At 55.1% G+C, this 16446-nt stretch overlaps 2 protein-coding genes across 2 annotated transcripts; both read right to left on the reverse strand.

Annotated features, from left to right (window-relative positions):
* Positions 1 to 1095: 1095 nt before the first annotated feature.
* NCLIV_018310 (endonuclease/exonuclease/phosphatase domain-containing protein) lies at positions 1096 to 9580 on the reverse strand (the record flags this gene model as incomplete). The annotated part of the gene is made up of 12 exons (XM_003882024.1): positions 1096 to 1263; positions 1899 to 2296; positions 2562 to 2790; positions 3412 to 3555; positions 4267 to 4438; positions 4980 to 5343; positions 5979 to 6027; positions 6791 to 6839; positions 7357 to 7419; positions 7835 to 8101; positions 8671 to 8887; positions 9463 to 9580. The coding sequence occupies 12 exons, from the start codon at positions 9578 to 9580 to the stop codon at positions 1096 to 1098; spliced, it is 2238 nt and encodes a 745-aa protein (XP_003882073.1).
* A 3988-nt stretch (positions 9581 to 13568) lies between these two features.
* NCLIV_018320 (putative acetyltransferase domain-containing protein) lies at positions 13569 to 15122 on the reverse strand (the record flags this gene model as incomplete). The annotated part of the gene is made up of 1 exon (XM_003882025.1): positions 13569 to 15122. The coding sequence occupies one exon, from the start codon at positions 15120 to 15122 to the stop codon at positions 13569 to 13571; it is 1554 nt and encodes a 517-aa protein (XP_003882074.1).
* Between the last annotated feature and the right edge of the window lie 1324 nt (positions 15123 to 16446).

Raw genomic sequence — 16446 nt, forward strand, 5'->3', positions numbered from 1 at the left:
TTCGACGAATCGGTAAATGCGACAGTGTCTCTCGCGTCTCCCCGCTGCCTACGGTGGACGACTGTGGCGAAGGCACTTGGTGCCGAACTCGCGCCCTCGTCTTCGCCTCGCAGAAAGTATCTCTTGTAGACAGGGGCGCGTCCTTTTGTCCTGTTTTTTGTGCCATGCCACACTGCGCCAGTCGTACACATTTCCGGCACGGATGGAACCCACTGAATGCAGAACCGTACAGGCCGTGTGGTTCTTGTTTTGCGTCTCCCGAACAGCCCGGCAGTTCCGGCGTCATCGCTCTGCCACGGAGGGCAGTCCCCGTCCGGCCGTAGGGCGCGGGAGCGAACCGAACACTGAACACAGTAGTCCCACTGACACGCACTGCAAAAGGTGAGGGAGTGTTTTGAGAGCGCTGCCTTGCAAACCGCCAAATCACGTTCCAGTTTTTTTTCGCTCGGAGAGTTGCGTAGACACAGCGTATACAGACGGGCACAAAAGCTTGAGCAGGTAGAGCTGTATCACGAAAACACATGGATCACAACTACACAGCCCGCGTGTCGAGACCACGCTTTTTGAGCGACGGTGGATTCGCCTCCACCGTTTCCATCTGGTGCAAGGGCGACGAAACTCGCGACTTGCGCACCCGAGGAAAGCCTCAGACACAACGGCTGGGCCGGGTCGCAACAGCTGGCCTTCCACGAAACCTAGCGCTGCGCATATCCGCGCGGGGAAAGGAATACTCCAGAGATCTAAAAGAGGGAAGGTTTAAAGTGCCGACCGACTTCCGTGCCGCAGAAAGCTGCGCCGGCCACCCATACCGCGTGCGCGACGATGCCAAAACGACGCGTGATGTCGAGACACGCAGCCGTTTCTCTGTGTGGTCTTCTTCACCGAACAAAAAGGCTCCTCGCCGCTCCACAGGCAGGCTGCGCATAGGAGAGAAAGTCGCCGCGAGGGGGAAATCCCCGGAAACAAGGCCCGTTGTGCCCGACACCCCGCGCCACAAGGGCGCAAGACCCGCGGCGACCGACACGAACGACAAACCGCAAAAGAGCCAGGCTGGACGCGGGCGAAGGGAAGCGTTTTCGCTTTTCGTGGAGAGGCCTACCGAGCCGCAGGGCCCTCCTCGGCACCCGACTGCCCAGTGCGGTGTGAAGACTGCAGCTGGAGGTCGACGGCAATCGCTAGATGGTCTGACGGGTAGCCGCGACACGGCAAACCGCCATGCGCGCGCACAGCTTCTTCGCCGACGCCGGGAAGACAAGCGACGACCTGCAGAGAAGAAACGGAAGAAGGGCGAGGCGAAAGCGCGAAGGGAACTCACGCACCGAAGACCAGGAGAGAGACCGGAGCAGGAGCGCGGCGAAAACGCGAACAGAAAAAGAACGAGGAGGGAGAGAGACGAACGCAGAGAAGTGGCAAAGCCTCATGGGGAAAGCGCAGCAAGAAAAGGGGACGGGAGAAACACCCGAGAGGAAACGAACTACGGTTGGCGATTCACTGTTGTCCAAAGCACACAAGAACCATGGTTCGGTTCCCACACTCAACGCGGTCCGACGATGAACCTCCCTACGTTAGGCGCAAGTCGGGTCAATCTTCTTTTGATGCTGAAAACATCCGAGGTCTCATTCTCGCTTTCGGAGGCTCTGCTCTCGAGCCATTCTACCTCTCTTATTCTTTGCTTCGTTTTTTTCCCTGGTTCGTTCTTGCCGTCCTCCCCGATCGGGCTTTGCGCCCGCTCCGGTACACAGAGCTACGCTGTACTCTTCCGCCCGTGTTTCGCCCTCCTCTCCTCGCGTCCTGCGTTTTCATCCCCAGTTCGCGTTCCCTTCTCCTCCTGTGTCTCTTTGGTTCCCAGGGAGCTTTCACGTCGCGTGCATTTGATGGCCACAGCAGCCGTTCGGTACCTTGAAATCGGACGAAGCATAGATGTAGTCGAGCGTTGCCTGGAAGCCGGCCACGAAATTGGAGAAGGCCAACGGCGCGTCTCCGTAGCAGTCGTAAAGGTCCAGGCCTCCAGGAGGGTGCAAAACAACGCCCGGCTCCCCCTCGCCTCCTTGATCTGTGTCCTGTTCTCGCCCGTCCGACGTCCCTTTCTCCTTCGGAGTCGCCGCACGCGCCGCGTCTGACACACGAGAAGAGGCGGCTGAGGCGGCAGGCGGCGACGTCGAAGGCAGGCTCAGCGAGACAGCTGTCTCCTGATTGCTCTCTTTCTTCATCCCGCTGTCTGTTTCTTCCTTCTCGCGACTTCTGTGGTCGTCTTCAGCTCCAGCGTCTTCGTCCATTTCCCAGCGGAAAGCCAGGCCTGAAAAACAGGCGCACGAAGAAGACGCATGCACAAAGTAAAGACGCCTCGCTTCGTCCTCCCGTTGCCCTTCGTCCTGTGTTTGAAAACGATCTCCCGAGGGCGCCGTCCTTGTCATTCTGCGTCGTCCCTCCGTCTTTTTCTGGGGCTTCCCGTCTCGCCGCTTCGCTGGCCCATGCCGTCACTCTGAACTTCTCCTCCTTCGTGCTTCACCTCGCCGCACGGGCGTCTCTGCCGCCCACCCCTCACGCCCCGTTGTCCGTACCGTCCCGCCAGTCTTCCAGATGCGCATGCACGGTCTTCTGTTGAAGCAGCTTCAGACCGCCGGTGCCAGGCTGGCAGTTGAAGTCACCGCACATAATTACGGGCGGCAGTCGGGAAGAAGCCGCGGGCGACTTGGAAGGTTCACTCGGAGGCTCGCCGCTCGCCGCAAACTCCTCCCGAAGAGCCTGGATGAAGTGGGCCATGACGTAAAGCTGGAGGACGCGAATGTGCTGCAGGAACAAGGAACGACGAACCGGGAACGGTCACACCTGGAGAGGCTTATGGCAGCGGAGCCGAAACAAAACCGTCACGAGCGAGGAGAGTCGCGCAAACAAAAGCAAAGCGGGAGGAGGGCGAGCGCCGCAAACCCACCGCGCGTCCCTGTCTCGTGGGAAAGTAAGCCCTCGACGGCAAAGGGCTCGGGCAACCGCCCCAGGAGTCAACGAGGATATGAATGGACGAACGCATGCAGCGCGCAGCCGCCAAAAGAAAACACTTAGCTGGCAAAACACCACAGCCCGTGCGGTAGAATCTCGCATAACGCTGTGAGTCGCTCAGCGGCCGTCACGTCCAGTCTACAGTTCGGAGACAGCCCGCTCGAGGCACCGCGTGGCGCCTGCACTGAACTCTGTGAAGCTGTCCAGCGGTGAGAGAGTGCATGCAGTTGTTGAGTCCCGCGGTCTCGAGGTATCTGGCTCTCTTGCTCACGCTATTCTGTCGCGACCCGCTCCGCCTCGCTGGGCTCGCCTTCGGTTACCTCTCCCTCTGAGTCTAGCCTGAAAACCTGTTCTCTAATAACGCACGCAACTCCTTTGAAACTGCCGCGCACTTGCAGGCGTCCGTCGTCTTACTCGCGCATAAGGGTGGAAGAAGAGGTGAGTGTTTGCGACAATCAGCGTCTTGGGCAGCGCCTGCTCGCTTCGTGCCTCATCAGTTTCTCGCCGCCTCAAAACAGCGAATTGCATGACCGTTGTTAAGTGAGGAAGGACTTCAGTCTGAGGCGAGACACACAGCCAAAGAAGCGAAACGAAAAAATGCCTGCAGACATCCGCGGTAGTTTGTTCGCGGAGGCGCTGACGGCATCCAATACGCTCTGTCCCTCTTGGAAAAAGAACAAATCTATTTCTTGGAAGACGGGGAAAGATCTCGCCCACATAACACACCACAGGACATAGAGCCAGATTCGATTACGTCGGCCAATATAGAGGTAGATGCATGTTGAGAGGTACAGATACAGATAGGTGAAAAAAGTACCATATACAGACAGATAGAAAAAATACCATATACAGATAGATATACCGTTCGAGACTCGCGAGTTTCTTAGTCGGCGGCAGAAGGGCCTTTGGCCTACCTCGAAGTGAGGCCATTTTCGGCGAAGCTCTGCGCGTAGAGTGTCATACTGGGCGTTTTCCTGGTTTCGACCGCGGAAAGTGAACACACAGAAAAACAAAACGAGCGCTCAAGCGCGGGTTTTCTGCGCGAATGAGGAGGCGGTTTCTTCCGTCCTCTCTTCACACACGAAACATGCGCGCGAAGGGAATCGGGTGGAGACGTGGCAATCGCAGAAATACCCGATGCCCGTCTTCCTCTCTGTTCTTTCTCCTTTCGCATGCAATGTTCCTGCCCCCACTGAGCGTGCATGCATGCGTCTGCTCGCCCCGTGTTTTCCCGATGGGCCGCTTTTGGTTTGTGTCGCTCAGCCGTACCAAGAGCTCTTTCTGGAAGACCATACTCCCTTCCTTGAGGACCGAAAAGCAGTTTTTCCGGACGAGAAGAGCGCAGCCCTCCTGCACTCGAGCCTTGAATTTGCACTGCAAGAACGCATGGTACTCGTCCTTGAACAACGGCGCGAGGAAGGAGGAGAACAGCGACGACGAACTGAAGAAACACAGCGGCCGAGGCGCAAACAGAGAGAAACAAGACAGGAACGCTCAGCTGTGGGAAGCGTCGAAGAAACACGATTGGAAAAGGGGGAGGCAAAAGCGAGGCCAAAAACAGAACAGAGAAGAAACGGGAGAGGGGAAAGCGGTGCAAAAACACGTCTCGAGGTTCGTCACAGTCGACTGCGTCTTCCATTCAAAAACTCTCGCGGGTGGCCCGAAAGTCGTAGACCTCCACACGGAAACTCGAACCGATGGGACCGTCCTGTACACGCATGCGGGTCGACAGAACAAAGATGCGAAGAAGCCGCTCCGCTGTGCCTTTTCGCCCCTCCAAACACTGATCTGCCTCCGCACGCACTTTCGGCGCCTCTCATCCCTCGTCAGCGCCCTGGAAAGGTCCAGGCAATTGTGAGGAGAGCATCTGGAATCAAGAGGAACCCCAAGAGGGCCGGACGACAAAGAGAAAACCGCCCAGGCGGACAGGTTGGATCAGTGCGCGTTTCTGGTTTCCTTGTTCGTTCCGCGTTTCGTCTTACCACTCCTGCAGCGCCACGATGTCAGCATTCAAGAGGCACAGTTCTTTTCCCAGCAGAGCCTTGCGGTGATGCAGGTCGAGGTGATGCCCACTGCAGTAAGGATACATGGCCTGCACTGCATGCGGCGTGCGCGCATAGGCCCCGGCCAAAATGTTGAAGCTGCAAACGCGAAGACTGGAAGCTCTCGACGAAGAACGCGAAGAGGACAACGAGGAGGACTTGGAAGATGAAGGCGAAGAGGAGGGAGGGAAGTCGGAAGGCGAGAAGGACTTGACGCGTTCGCAGTGCCAGGCGAGTGACGGGCACGGGAGCGCCGGCGGGAGGACGAGCGTTGCAGTAAAGCCGCTGTAGAGAGGATGATAGGCTGCCCGAAGCAAGAAAAGGAAGAAACAGACGAAGCACAGCTGAAATAGACGGATCTCTACGTTCGTTCGAAGCAGAAATGATTTACGTTTTTGCGCAGAGGGGGATGCCGCTGACTGGAAAAAAGCACGGAGGTTGTTTCTTGATTCAGAGCCAGAGCTTGGTGAACACGGGTACTTGCAATTCGGGTAGGAGATTCTCGCACGGCTGTACAGCTCAACCGGCGAGACGATGCGATGCATTCACAGGTGTTGAAGAAGGTCCGAGTACATAAATATATTATTCTACTTCTGAATACGTGCATGTAACATCTACCAATGGAAACATTCACATGAATCTATATATATATATATATATATATATATATAGATTTCTATCTGATGTCTATAGGAGACTGTGGGGGTACCGAATAAGGAGATTCGTGAAAGGGTCACCCGAGCAGGCGGGGCGCGCTTGGTGCAGAAGGTGGAAAAACTTGCACAGACGGGGTCGGCGGTTTACAGCAAAACGTCACCAAATGGATTCGCTTCGCCGATAGGTGATTATGTGTCTTCTCTTTCTTGCTGCGTCCGCTGGGTGCGTTGCCGTGCCTCTCTTTGGCCGCCTTCGCTTCTTTCGGGTCGGCCCCCTCCTCACCTTTGAGAGCGATAGATCTGCCTTCGTCAGCCGGCTTGGGTGTGTAGTGCTGACACACACACACACACACACACACACACCACTCAGGCCGAAAAGGACAATGGAGAAGGACAGGTAAGAAGAGAGAAAACGAAACGAGAAGACCGAACAAGAGAAGAAACAAGAGAGCGACAAAGAGAAACAGGAGAGATGAAGGGTCAGAGACAGGCAGCACAGAAACGGACAGCCGCACTCCAGCGCGAAAAAGAAAGATCAGGGGAGAGAGGGGGGAAAACGCATGTAGGAGCACATGTCGCAGGAGGGCAATCTGTGCGAGGCGAAGAAGTGAAAAAGGGACAGAGTGGACGGCCGGAGCAGCGTCGTCTCGAAAGCGAAGCACGATGGGGCGAAGCAAACTTGATTCCCAAATGTTAGGACAAACGAAAACGCTTTTCGACGGTGCTAGCCAGGGTCGGCACAAGGACAGCTCAAGAGAACGCATTCAACCAGACCAGGTGACACATCCCTGAATCGCACCAAACGTACATCTCTACTACATATGTATAGGAAAACAACGTTCAAATTCATATAAACGAATATATATATATATATATATATCTGCATTGCAAATCCATGCAGAGACTCGGTGATGTCTGTGGTGATTTTTTGCGAGTATGTGTACACCGTTCCAATATGCCTTTTGACAATGCATGTGCTTATACGTTGGTGAAATGTCTGTGTGTTGTGCGTTGACTGCATGCATCTACAGACAGGTGCGCGTCAATGTGCAGACTAGTCGAACTCTCTTTTCAATCGGAGCCTTCTCCTCTCACCGGTCCTCGGTGAATCACAGGTCCGTTCGGGCCGCTGTCGTCGTAGCGCCTGAACGACGAGGACGCGAACGAAGGCGAAATAAAAAAGAAAGTGAAGAAAACCGGGAGAAGAAGGGAGCAAAGGAATAAGAAGGCCGATCGGGGACCACAGGGCGCGAGGCACGCAAAGGTGGAAACGCGACACGAGAGAGACGACGCAAAGCCGTGTAGGAGGAGGCAGCGAGCCGATGCAACGCACGCGTTTGAAAACGCTCAAGTGAAGAACCCCGCGAAACATCGCGGAACTGAGAAACGGCAACGAAAGCCGCCTGGCACAAACGGGAGGCGGAGAAAGCCGTTGGACGGCACAGATAACGCCGGAGAAAAGGGAGGCACAAAAAAAGAGAAGAGAAGGCAGAACCTGTGGAAGAAAAGAAGCGAAAGAAGACAGAAAAAGAGATACGCCGTTTGCAGAGCGCAACCAGAAGCGAATTCGCAGGTATCCACACGCCTGAAAAGAGATGCGGACGCCTGTCCCTTCGCCCACCGCGCGAACGCAAAAGGATCTGGACCGTGCTCGAACTCACCACTCAACCACAAACTCGTCTTCGTTCGCATGCTCCGTGGCCACGCACGCGAGAACCGGACACCTAAAGAAACAAGCAGATTCGACCGAACTATCAAGAGAGTGGCGCAGAACGGCGGAAGCCACCTACATAGGAGAGCGGTGGGCTTTTGACTCGCCAGAGAAAGAAAGCGAAAAGCGCCGAAACAACGTGAGCTTGATTTCGAGACGACGCGTGGGAATTCGGGTCCGCCACTTTGTTTCGGTGCGTTTGCGGAACCCTCTCAGTCCACATCTGGGGTCGAGACCTCGGGGCTGTCGATTCGTGATGTGGCCCTTTGCCGGGATTCCCGTACGAATCTAAGTCTGGAAACCGTCCGTAATCGGATGCTTGTCTTCCCAAGCGTGTGTCGCCGGGTTGCTGGCAGCATGCTCAGAGTTACGAGAACGGCTTCAGACACGAACGCGCTTTCTTGCTGCTTGTGCTCCACACCATTTACCCGGTATAGACAGCTTGTGGGACGTAGATACACCGTGCGACGGGCGGATTCCAGACGACCTCGAGGACGTGTTCGGTCTCTGCGTTGTCTTCAACGGAAGAGTTGCTCCTTGCTGGGTCTTCTGCGTCTCCAGGCGGCGCGTTGTCGCCGTCCTTCTCGATCGGGTGCGAAGCCGCGAACGGCGAGCCGGACGAAAAGCACACGAACGCTGCTCTCTGGACGGCCACGCCGCACGCTTCATCGCCTGGAGCCACAGTCCCGTCTTTCCTGAGACGATGGTTGCACACCAGACGTCGCGAAGGGAGAGAAAAAGGCAAACGCGAGGCAGATGAGGCACGCATTCTTCCCGCATGCGCCTCTGCGAAATCCACAACAGTACGCTTCAACCTAGCAGAGCTGCTGAGTCCTACGTACAGCCGGAGAAGGCTCGTGAGAAGCGTGCACCAGGGTGGGTTTGTGAAGAGGCAACCGTGTTCTCACCTCTTCCGTTTCGGCTCGACAGGGAAGAACCGCGCTGGCCGCCAACTGCCCGTGACAGACGTAACGAATAGACTCTCTCCCTTTTCCCTCCCAGCACACCTTTGCTTCCGAAAACAAACCCTCACGGTGGTCCCCCGGGGACGACATCTGTCTGGTCAGAAAGGCATTCGCCGGGTTTGCCTTCGTCTGTTAAACTGTTCCGAGCAAATACGCATTTTTGCCTGCCTTCCCGGGAGGGTAGCACAAGGGTTGCTGTCTCCCGTGTCCCTTCGTTCTTCTCTTGCGAAAGAAAATGTCGCTCTCTCTTTCCCGTTCTCCTTTTTCAAGGCCTGAGCGGCTGTCCGCGCCTGTCTTACCTGCGAAGGTAGACATGCTGTAAATCCTCGATCGGCGTGTCCTTCTTTTCTTCAGTGTGCCCAGGGTCAGGTGTTGCTTGCGCTCCAGGCGATGACGCCTCGGCCTTCTTCCGCTGTTTCCTCGCTGCTTTTCCCTTCCGCCCTTCCTCGGCTCCTCGCTTTTGCGTCACCTTTTTGCACGACAGTCTCAGGCGTTGAAGAAGGCGGTCGAGAGGCTCTGCAGAGGAAAAAGCCGCAAAAAGAACCACGCGCACAGGATGGGTTTTCTCTTTGAAGCGCATCTGCATTCAGAGAGGACAAAACCAAAGAGAGAACGAGAGAACAGAACCGTGCGAGACGAGGGGAGACGTGCAGAAGAAGAAAGACTGGAAGGGAAAGGCAGAACCCGAACGTGGGCAGAAAGAACTCGAGCGTCGGTTTGAAGCCGGAAGAAAATGCGACGCGAAAGACTCCCTCGGACCCCCGAGCGGATCGGGAGCGCGGGAAGAGGCAGCAGGAAGGGGGGACGAAGGACAGAGGAGGTTTTGGCGAAAGGGAGGGACACTTGGAAGCGCATGCCGAAGTGATCAGTCGAGCAACATACCTCACGAAGAGTAGAAACGCCAGCGGTGACAAAAACACAGAGACAGAGAGACGACGGAAGCGACGAGACGAGAAAACACGAGGGGGAAAAGGTAGGGAGAACCAAAGAGGAAGGCTGATCGGGACTAAGGAAAAAAGCAAAGTACAAAGAATTCGAGGTCGGTTGCCAGGAAGACGAAGCACTCGGGCGGGAGACAGTGGAAACCGGACCTTCTTCCGAACGCTCAAGATTGAGGCGTTGGCCGTGCCAGAAAAACGTAAGCAGCAGCTTGCCGCCAGGTGCACGCGTCACGAGAATCTCTCCAATTTTCGCTCGGCGGCTCTCCATTTCGGCGACGCGGTTTGTGCACGGGGACGAAAGCGAGGCTGCAGGCTTGATCGATATACCCTCAGCAAAGCGAGACTCCGCAGACGAAGAAGCAGAAGAAGAGGAGGAAGGAGAGAGAGAAGAAGAGGAAAGAGAAGGAGAGGAAAGAGAAGGAGAGGGAGAATGCGAAAGAGGAGAGACGGAGAGAGACAAAGCTGGAACGAGAGAGAGAAACGATTCACAACAACGGGGGACTGCTTGACGCCCCCCCGCTAGTAAGATGAAACATGGAGGAGACGGCGCAACAATTCCTTGACGACGAGAACAGCATGAGGAAGGCCAAGAAGGCGGAGAAAACTTTGATGGCGAAAAAGCCAAGGAGATAGAAGGCGGAAAGCGTGCAGCAGCGGCAGGGTACGAGAACGAGACAGCAGAAGGGGAGGAAGAGGACAAGAAGAACGTGGGTAGCAGAAAAGGACGAGAGGACGGCGACGCACACCCGAGAGGCAAAGAGAGACAGAGGCGCCTGAGAGGGATGAGACTTGTGGAAGGAGACGCTGCAATCGAACGGAACGCAAGAGACGGAATCGTTGGCGGCAGGGAGGGAGGCGTTGGAAGACAAGATACCGACCTCAGGACCGCCTTGCTCTCGGCAAAAGTAGAGAAGCCTCGACAGACCTGCTGCACGACAGACGCGCAAAGAGACGACGAGAGAGAAGGAAGAGGTAAAGAATGAAAAGGAGAGCAAGCAGGGAGAAGCGAAAGTGAGGTGCCGAGTACAGGGGCTTGAAGGGAGTATAGAAGAACTCCGGAGAAGAAAGGCGGGAAGAATAAAGGCGATACCATTGGACAGGGAGGAACAAACTGTTTGCACTGGTGGAGCGCTTAACGGAGTCACGCATAGGCGAAGAGAGGAATGGAAAGAAAGTAGTGGAGAGAGGAAAGAGAAAGACGAGCAACGACCGGTGTAGAGAACACGGAAGTGAGAGTAGAAACAGACCAGGGACGAGACAAACGAAAAGGAAGAAGACGGGAGAGAACGGAGGAAACAGAAGAGAAGAAACACAAAGTGACAAAAGGTATGGGGAAGAAGGGACGAGACTTTCCGAGCACGTCGAGTCGAAGTAATGCTAGAGGACCGACAGTCAAAATCCAGCCTCGGAAGGTTCCGGCGCCGTGTGTGTCTCACGCTAGGAGACACACAGGAAAGCAAGAAGGGGAAAGACTGGAAACAAGAACGAATTGAGACGAAGGAGAAAAGCGAGAAACATGTGCGGGAAAAGTTCTCGAGGAGACACAATAGAAGCAATTTCCCGACTGCTTCGACTGCTTTTGGGCTCTGCATGCGGCGGCAACTTTTTCGACTGCATGCAGCCGACAGCTCCGGAATAAGAACGAATCTTGGTCCATTTCCTTCTTCTTGTGCTTTGTTTTGTTTTCTGCTTGAGTTTCAAAGCATCTTTAAGGGCTGAATTCACGGGTTTGCCGGACGTCGAGCAACACTAGCCGCAGTGGAGTATCCCGGTGGCTGAGCGATTGTATCGGTGCTTGAGTTCTTTGCTGGCCGACCACGAATTGTGCGACAGTCCATAGGAGGGGGATCTTGCGCAGTGGAGCAACCTCGTCGCTGACACATCACACACGTAGCTTGTGGAAAACGAAGAAGAGCGATTGAGCACAACAGCCGTAGCTAAGATTCCAACCACGGCGGAAAGGGGCAACACAGTGACGCAAGAGAAGAGAGAGAAGCCTGATCGAGCACAGCACCTGGGCGTGTTCGCCTGGTGCTATGAATCACTCTTAGGCACATGCGCTCTAGCCGCCTCTTGCATGTTCATGCGCCGTAGAAGGTTCGTGTGTACGTACACTCTGCGAGGTGTCTTGGACAGCAGAGGGTGATGTTTGGATTTTGTACCCGCCGGGATCTCGAGTTCCGCCGCTTCAGCCTCGACCCGTGGATGAGACGTGGGACGAAAAACAGTTTTCGCGTACTCACCATGCCGCAGCTGCAGTGTTCCGGTTCGACAAGAGATTGACTTGAGTTCGATATTATAGCTACAACCAGCCCTCAGGTGGAATGCTGTGTTGTGATGCTGGGGGATGGTGAGCTAGAAAAACGGAAAAATCTGTAGAGATTCCTTGCACAGGTTGCGGACTAGCCGAAGGGGACAACACAGACCCGCTAGGCGTATCTCGCCGGTAGTTCGACAGCAATTCAGGAAGAACTGTTTCAGCCTCCATTTTTAGCACTTGACGGTGCGACCGACACACAGCTAAAACGGAGAAACAGATGGCGTTGCTTCGAAATGACGCGCAGCTATTCACTTTACGAGAGCGACTACACGAATCTCATCCTAACTGGCGTACATATATTCGAGTGCAGGTGGAAACAAATGAAATCTGCATGCGTCCTTGAAAGAGAGCGTCTGAGTTCCCGGTGTGAATTACAGGCATAGCGTGCAGGGTTGCCGCCACTGGCACAGATTTTCCGCAGGGACCGAGGAGCGAGTCCCGAGTGTTGCTACCGGATGTGCACACGCTCAGCTCGCAATAGGCGTACATTCGTGTGTGGAAGGCGGGGGAAACTCACCGGTTTTCGTGACTCCGCCACAACTCTCACCGCGACTTCAACCACCAACACACGGCCTGACATGTTCTGATGCGGGCTTCCGGAAAGTGTGTCGACGCCTGGTGTAAAGCCTAGGAACGCGGGGAGCGCTCTAGTGGTAGTACTCGTCGAGTTGCTGATCTTCGGGAACGGAGATGGAGGGTGGAACCTTTTCTCCTGTCTAGTCTGCAGAGAGTGACCGTTCAAAATGCGCTTTGCGCAGAAACCACGTGAGGCCTCGGTGAGAGCGACACATCGTCTGCCGAGTCGAGGACAGTGATAGACACCCACTGGGGCAAGGGAGTGGCATTCGAAAGCCGGAACAGTCCCGGTCAAGTTATAAGGTATGAGACGCCCGTGCGAGTGGTGACCCGGTGTTGCGTTTCATCCGGGCACACGGACAGTGCCGCACTTTGGATATCTTGGTTTATCCGCACACACCGCTGTCTAGTTCCTGACCAAGGGAGCAAGGATAAGGCAACTAACAAGGCCGTCGCGGGAAGCGCAGTCGCTTTTCACCAGGTCCTCTGCACTCTCTCTGTGTCGCCTTTCCTCACTACTCGGTCTCACTGCGACTCCGGGATTCTCGTCTCACAATCTGTACCGTCGTTAGAACGCAGTCAATCTTGTTTCCTCAAGACACCCACAACACAAATGTGCCCTCACGCGCGCGCTCTTGTCTGCGAATGAAGACTCCTCCCCCCTTCAAACCGGAACGAAGTAGGGAGGGCGACTCCCGCTGTGTGGCCCCAAGGAGAGCCGTCGCACTTTGCTACCCGCAGAGAGGCATGCACGAAGCCACACGAAAGAAAAAAAAGACGTACATAAAAAACCGGAAGGCGCCAAAGACACAAATCATGCGGCGGTGGCTGTCGGCCGTTCAAAAGAAAAAAGAATCATACGAGACGCTTCTTCGGAGACGAAGACGACCAAAGTATGCGACCGGGAAAATGACACGAATCGTGAGGCCCAAGGTGGTAATCATCTACCGAGAAAAAGCAGGATGAACTTCGCAGAAATGCACACTGAAACGCATTTTTTTCTTGCCAGCTGTCTCCAGGTGTATTCCTTTCTCATGTTCTGTCCCTTCCAAATTCGCTGCCTTCTCCAGCGCCGGCTCCAGTGCTCTGGACGTGGAGGTCTGCCGGCCGGGACAAAGAGATTTCTGGACCGCCTGTAATTCACACACCCAAATCTGGCTCTCACCGTCGCTCTCCGTTTTCGTTCCCCCCAAGAAGTCGTGTTCTCTCGCTGTTAACACGAGCGATTTATTCGGATCCTCCCCTTTTCTCTGTCCTGCTCCTTCTCCATTTTCTCGTCTTTCCGACGTTTCCTCGCCGCTATTTGTGCTTTTTCCCTGCGCTTCCCCTATTTTTTCATTCGGTCTGTACAAAACTGTCTCTAGAACTCGAGACGCAGGACAGAGGTGTCCACGGCCTTGAACCCGAGTTTGTTCTCATAGATGTGTCGAGCCTCAAGTTTTTCGACTGTCAAGTCTAGACGGCCACACAAGTCCCTCTCTCGGACTTCTTGAACGACTGCTTCGCACATTTTTGTCGCCAAACCTCGGCCTCGGAACCGCTCGCTGACGACGACGCGTTCTAGACGACCGTCTGGTTTCCGGCCCAAGTGCGGCTGTAGAAGGACTTCGCAGTAGCCGAGAAGATCTCCTTCTCTCTCCCGCTCGTCTCCTCCTTCGCTCTCCGCGTTTTTCACGCTGAAACAGCACCAGGCATAGAAAACGGGAAGACTAAGAATCGAAGCAACCTGTGCATCTGACAGGGTGGTTGGGCACCGCGAGACGGACGGAAGCAGCACACGCACCGCAGGGTAGTCGGACAGTTCCATCCGACGCAAAATCACCTGTTCTCCAGTCTTGCACGTGAGGATCTTTACAAAATCACGTGGCACAGAAGAAAAGTATGGACAAGGAGAGACAGCGTCATCTGCTCCGGCCATCATTTCACACATTTTCTCGCGGTAAGACGAAGCTGCCTTTCTCACGGGGTCACCGCTTCTCTCCTCGTCTTTTGGCGTTCTCTCTCTGTGTCTCGCTGTCCCTAAACGTTCTTCCCTTCCTCTTTCGCCGCCACGCATCATCGCACCTTTCTGGGCCTGGCTTTTCTTGCTCGCGCAGCAAGAGCCGCCAGTTACTGCGCCGCTCTTCGCGCAGCACGCGCAGTCGCATCCGCATGCACCCGTCTTGTCTCTCGAGACTCGACAGCACTGGCATTCGCACGGGCATGTCTTTGTGCAGCATTTGCAGCATTGACATTCCGTCTTTTTGCAGCAAGCACAAGAACAGCCACATCGGCCCTGATCTCCGTCGGAGCAGCAGGAGCATTTCTTCTTGTCTTTGCAGCAGGCGCACGAACACGTGCACGGCGCACAGCACGCACACGGGCAAGCGCATGCGCCCTTGCTTGCTGAGCAGCACATACACTTTTTGCATCCCTTGTCTCCGGTCTTCGTTTGTCCTTCACCTGTGCGGCAACATCGGCCAGTGGGCGATCTTTCCTTGCAGCAGGTGCAAGTGCATGCGCAGGAGCTGTCGGAACAGCACACACACTTGCATTTTCCGCTACTTTTCTGCTCCGCTCCCCCTGCCTCGCCGGACGTGATCGTCACATCCGACGAGACCTTTTCGGGTTCTGAGGAACTTGGCGCAAACATTGTGCGGCACTCGGTTTCCGTCGATGTCACGGTCTTCCCGTCGTCGCCCTCGATGACCACTCTCTCCTGCGTCACCTTCGTCACTGGTTCCTCGGACGAAGCCAAAAGTGTGTGTTCGACGATGCGGGTAAAGCTCGCCCTGTCGCTTCCTGGTTGACTGCACTTGCTACTTGTTTGACAGCACCTGCACGAACAATCGCATTTCTTGTCCAACGCGCAGCATGCGCCAGTGCGACGGTCCGGTTGCTTGCAGCACGTGCAATTGCACACACACGTTGACATGGCGGTCCAGAAAAGCAAATGGCAGAGAAAGGTTTCCTGCAACAGACGATAAAAGTGCACCGCCTCAGAAGTAGCAAAGATGAAGCGTCGCGCAAAACACGGCTGAGGGTACACGGCCTCGTGGTCCTTCAGAGATTAGCCTGCTAGAGATGGACGGTGAATCGACACACAGGCCGGTCAACCAGCTGCGCCGGCGCGTCAAAAGTGAAAGAATTACCCCCGAGGGGAAAGAATTATCCGCTTGAAAGAATTGTATGTGTGGTGCCCGAAACTATACCAGCGAAATCGCCTTACTTGACAAAGACGTTCACGCATATACTGCTCGAATCCGCGCCTCTTCACGGCCAGCAAGAGCTATTTCGTGGACGAGGGCAAGACTAGCCAGTGTGACCAAAGCAGCACGAACACACCCGCGGTCTGGTTTCTCCGTCTCCGCAACAAAACGAACCGAGCAAAATCCGGTGCACTCCGTGGATGAGTTGGCAGACCAACAGAAAATGCTTCCTACGCCAAAAAACAAAAAGAGTGGAGAACTGCGTTGTTTTTAAAATGCTTCGTGACTCCCCAGGCAAGCGCGCGGGATGCCCGCCGTAGCGCCGCACCTCACTCCGGTAGTCGCCGGTAGAAAGCTTGTCCGTTACGCGGGGTGGGGGGAGGCGAGCGTTTGCATTTAGTAAGAGCATCGTAAATCCGGTTTTTTGCTGTCTGTTGGTTACGAGTAGGAGCACTGCAACTGACACGGGAGGCAGAGAACTGTTGGTTCGTTTTTTCCCTGCCGCACTTGCTAAGAACCCCGTAGCGAGGAACGTAGTACGCGATAGCCCGGTAGCATATAGCAACATGACTCTATGTTTTCAGACGGCTCTGGCCATGCCCCTGGCACGTCATTTGGGATGTATGTTTCTAGACTTTTGATAAAGAAGCACGCCTCATTTTTTGTCACTGGCCAAAAAGTGGCGGTAACCTGAATCGTATAGTTTGCTGTCGCGGTGCACACGGCAGATATAGGTAGAGGTGTCGGATGCGTTTCCCCGCGAGGTCTCGCCGCTTGTCGGCACGAATGGAGAGAAGTTGCCATAGAAACAAACCATCTTTTCGGTAAGCGATCCCTTGTTCCTTTGTTGGTGTCGACACACGCAAGTCCGGAAAACCGGGTTTCTTTCCCGCGGTCAGGAGTATGTACTCTCCTGGGAGGCCGTGCGAGCGTGCAAGGCTCAGGGATGCGGAGATCTACTGGCTACGTTTTTCCCCATTCGCTTCTTTTCTGAATTCGGGACGGGGCTGGGATAAATCAATAAGAGCCATGGAAGCTCATGTAGTTCAC

The sequence above is a fragment of the Neospora caninum genome, chromosome VI (genome assembly GCF_000208865.1).
Source record: "Neospora caninum Liverpool complete genome, chromosome VI".
NCBI classification, from domain to species: domain Eukaryota; phylum Apicomplexa; class Conoidasida; order Eucoccidiorida; family Sarcocystidae; genus Neospora; species Neospora caninum.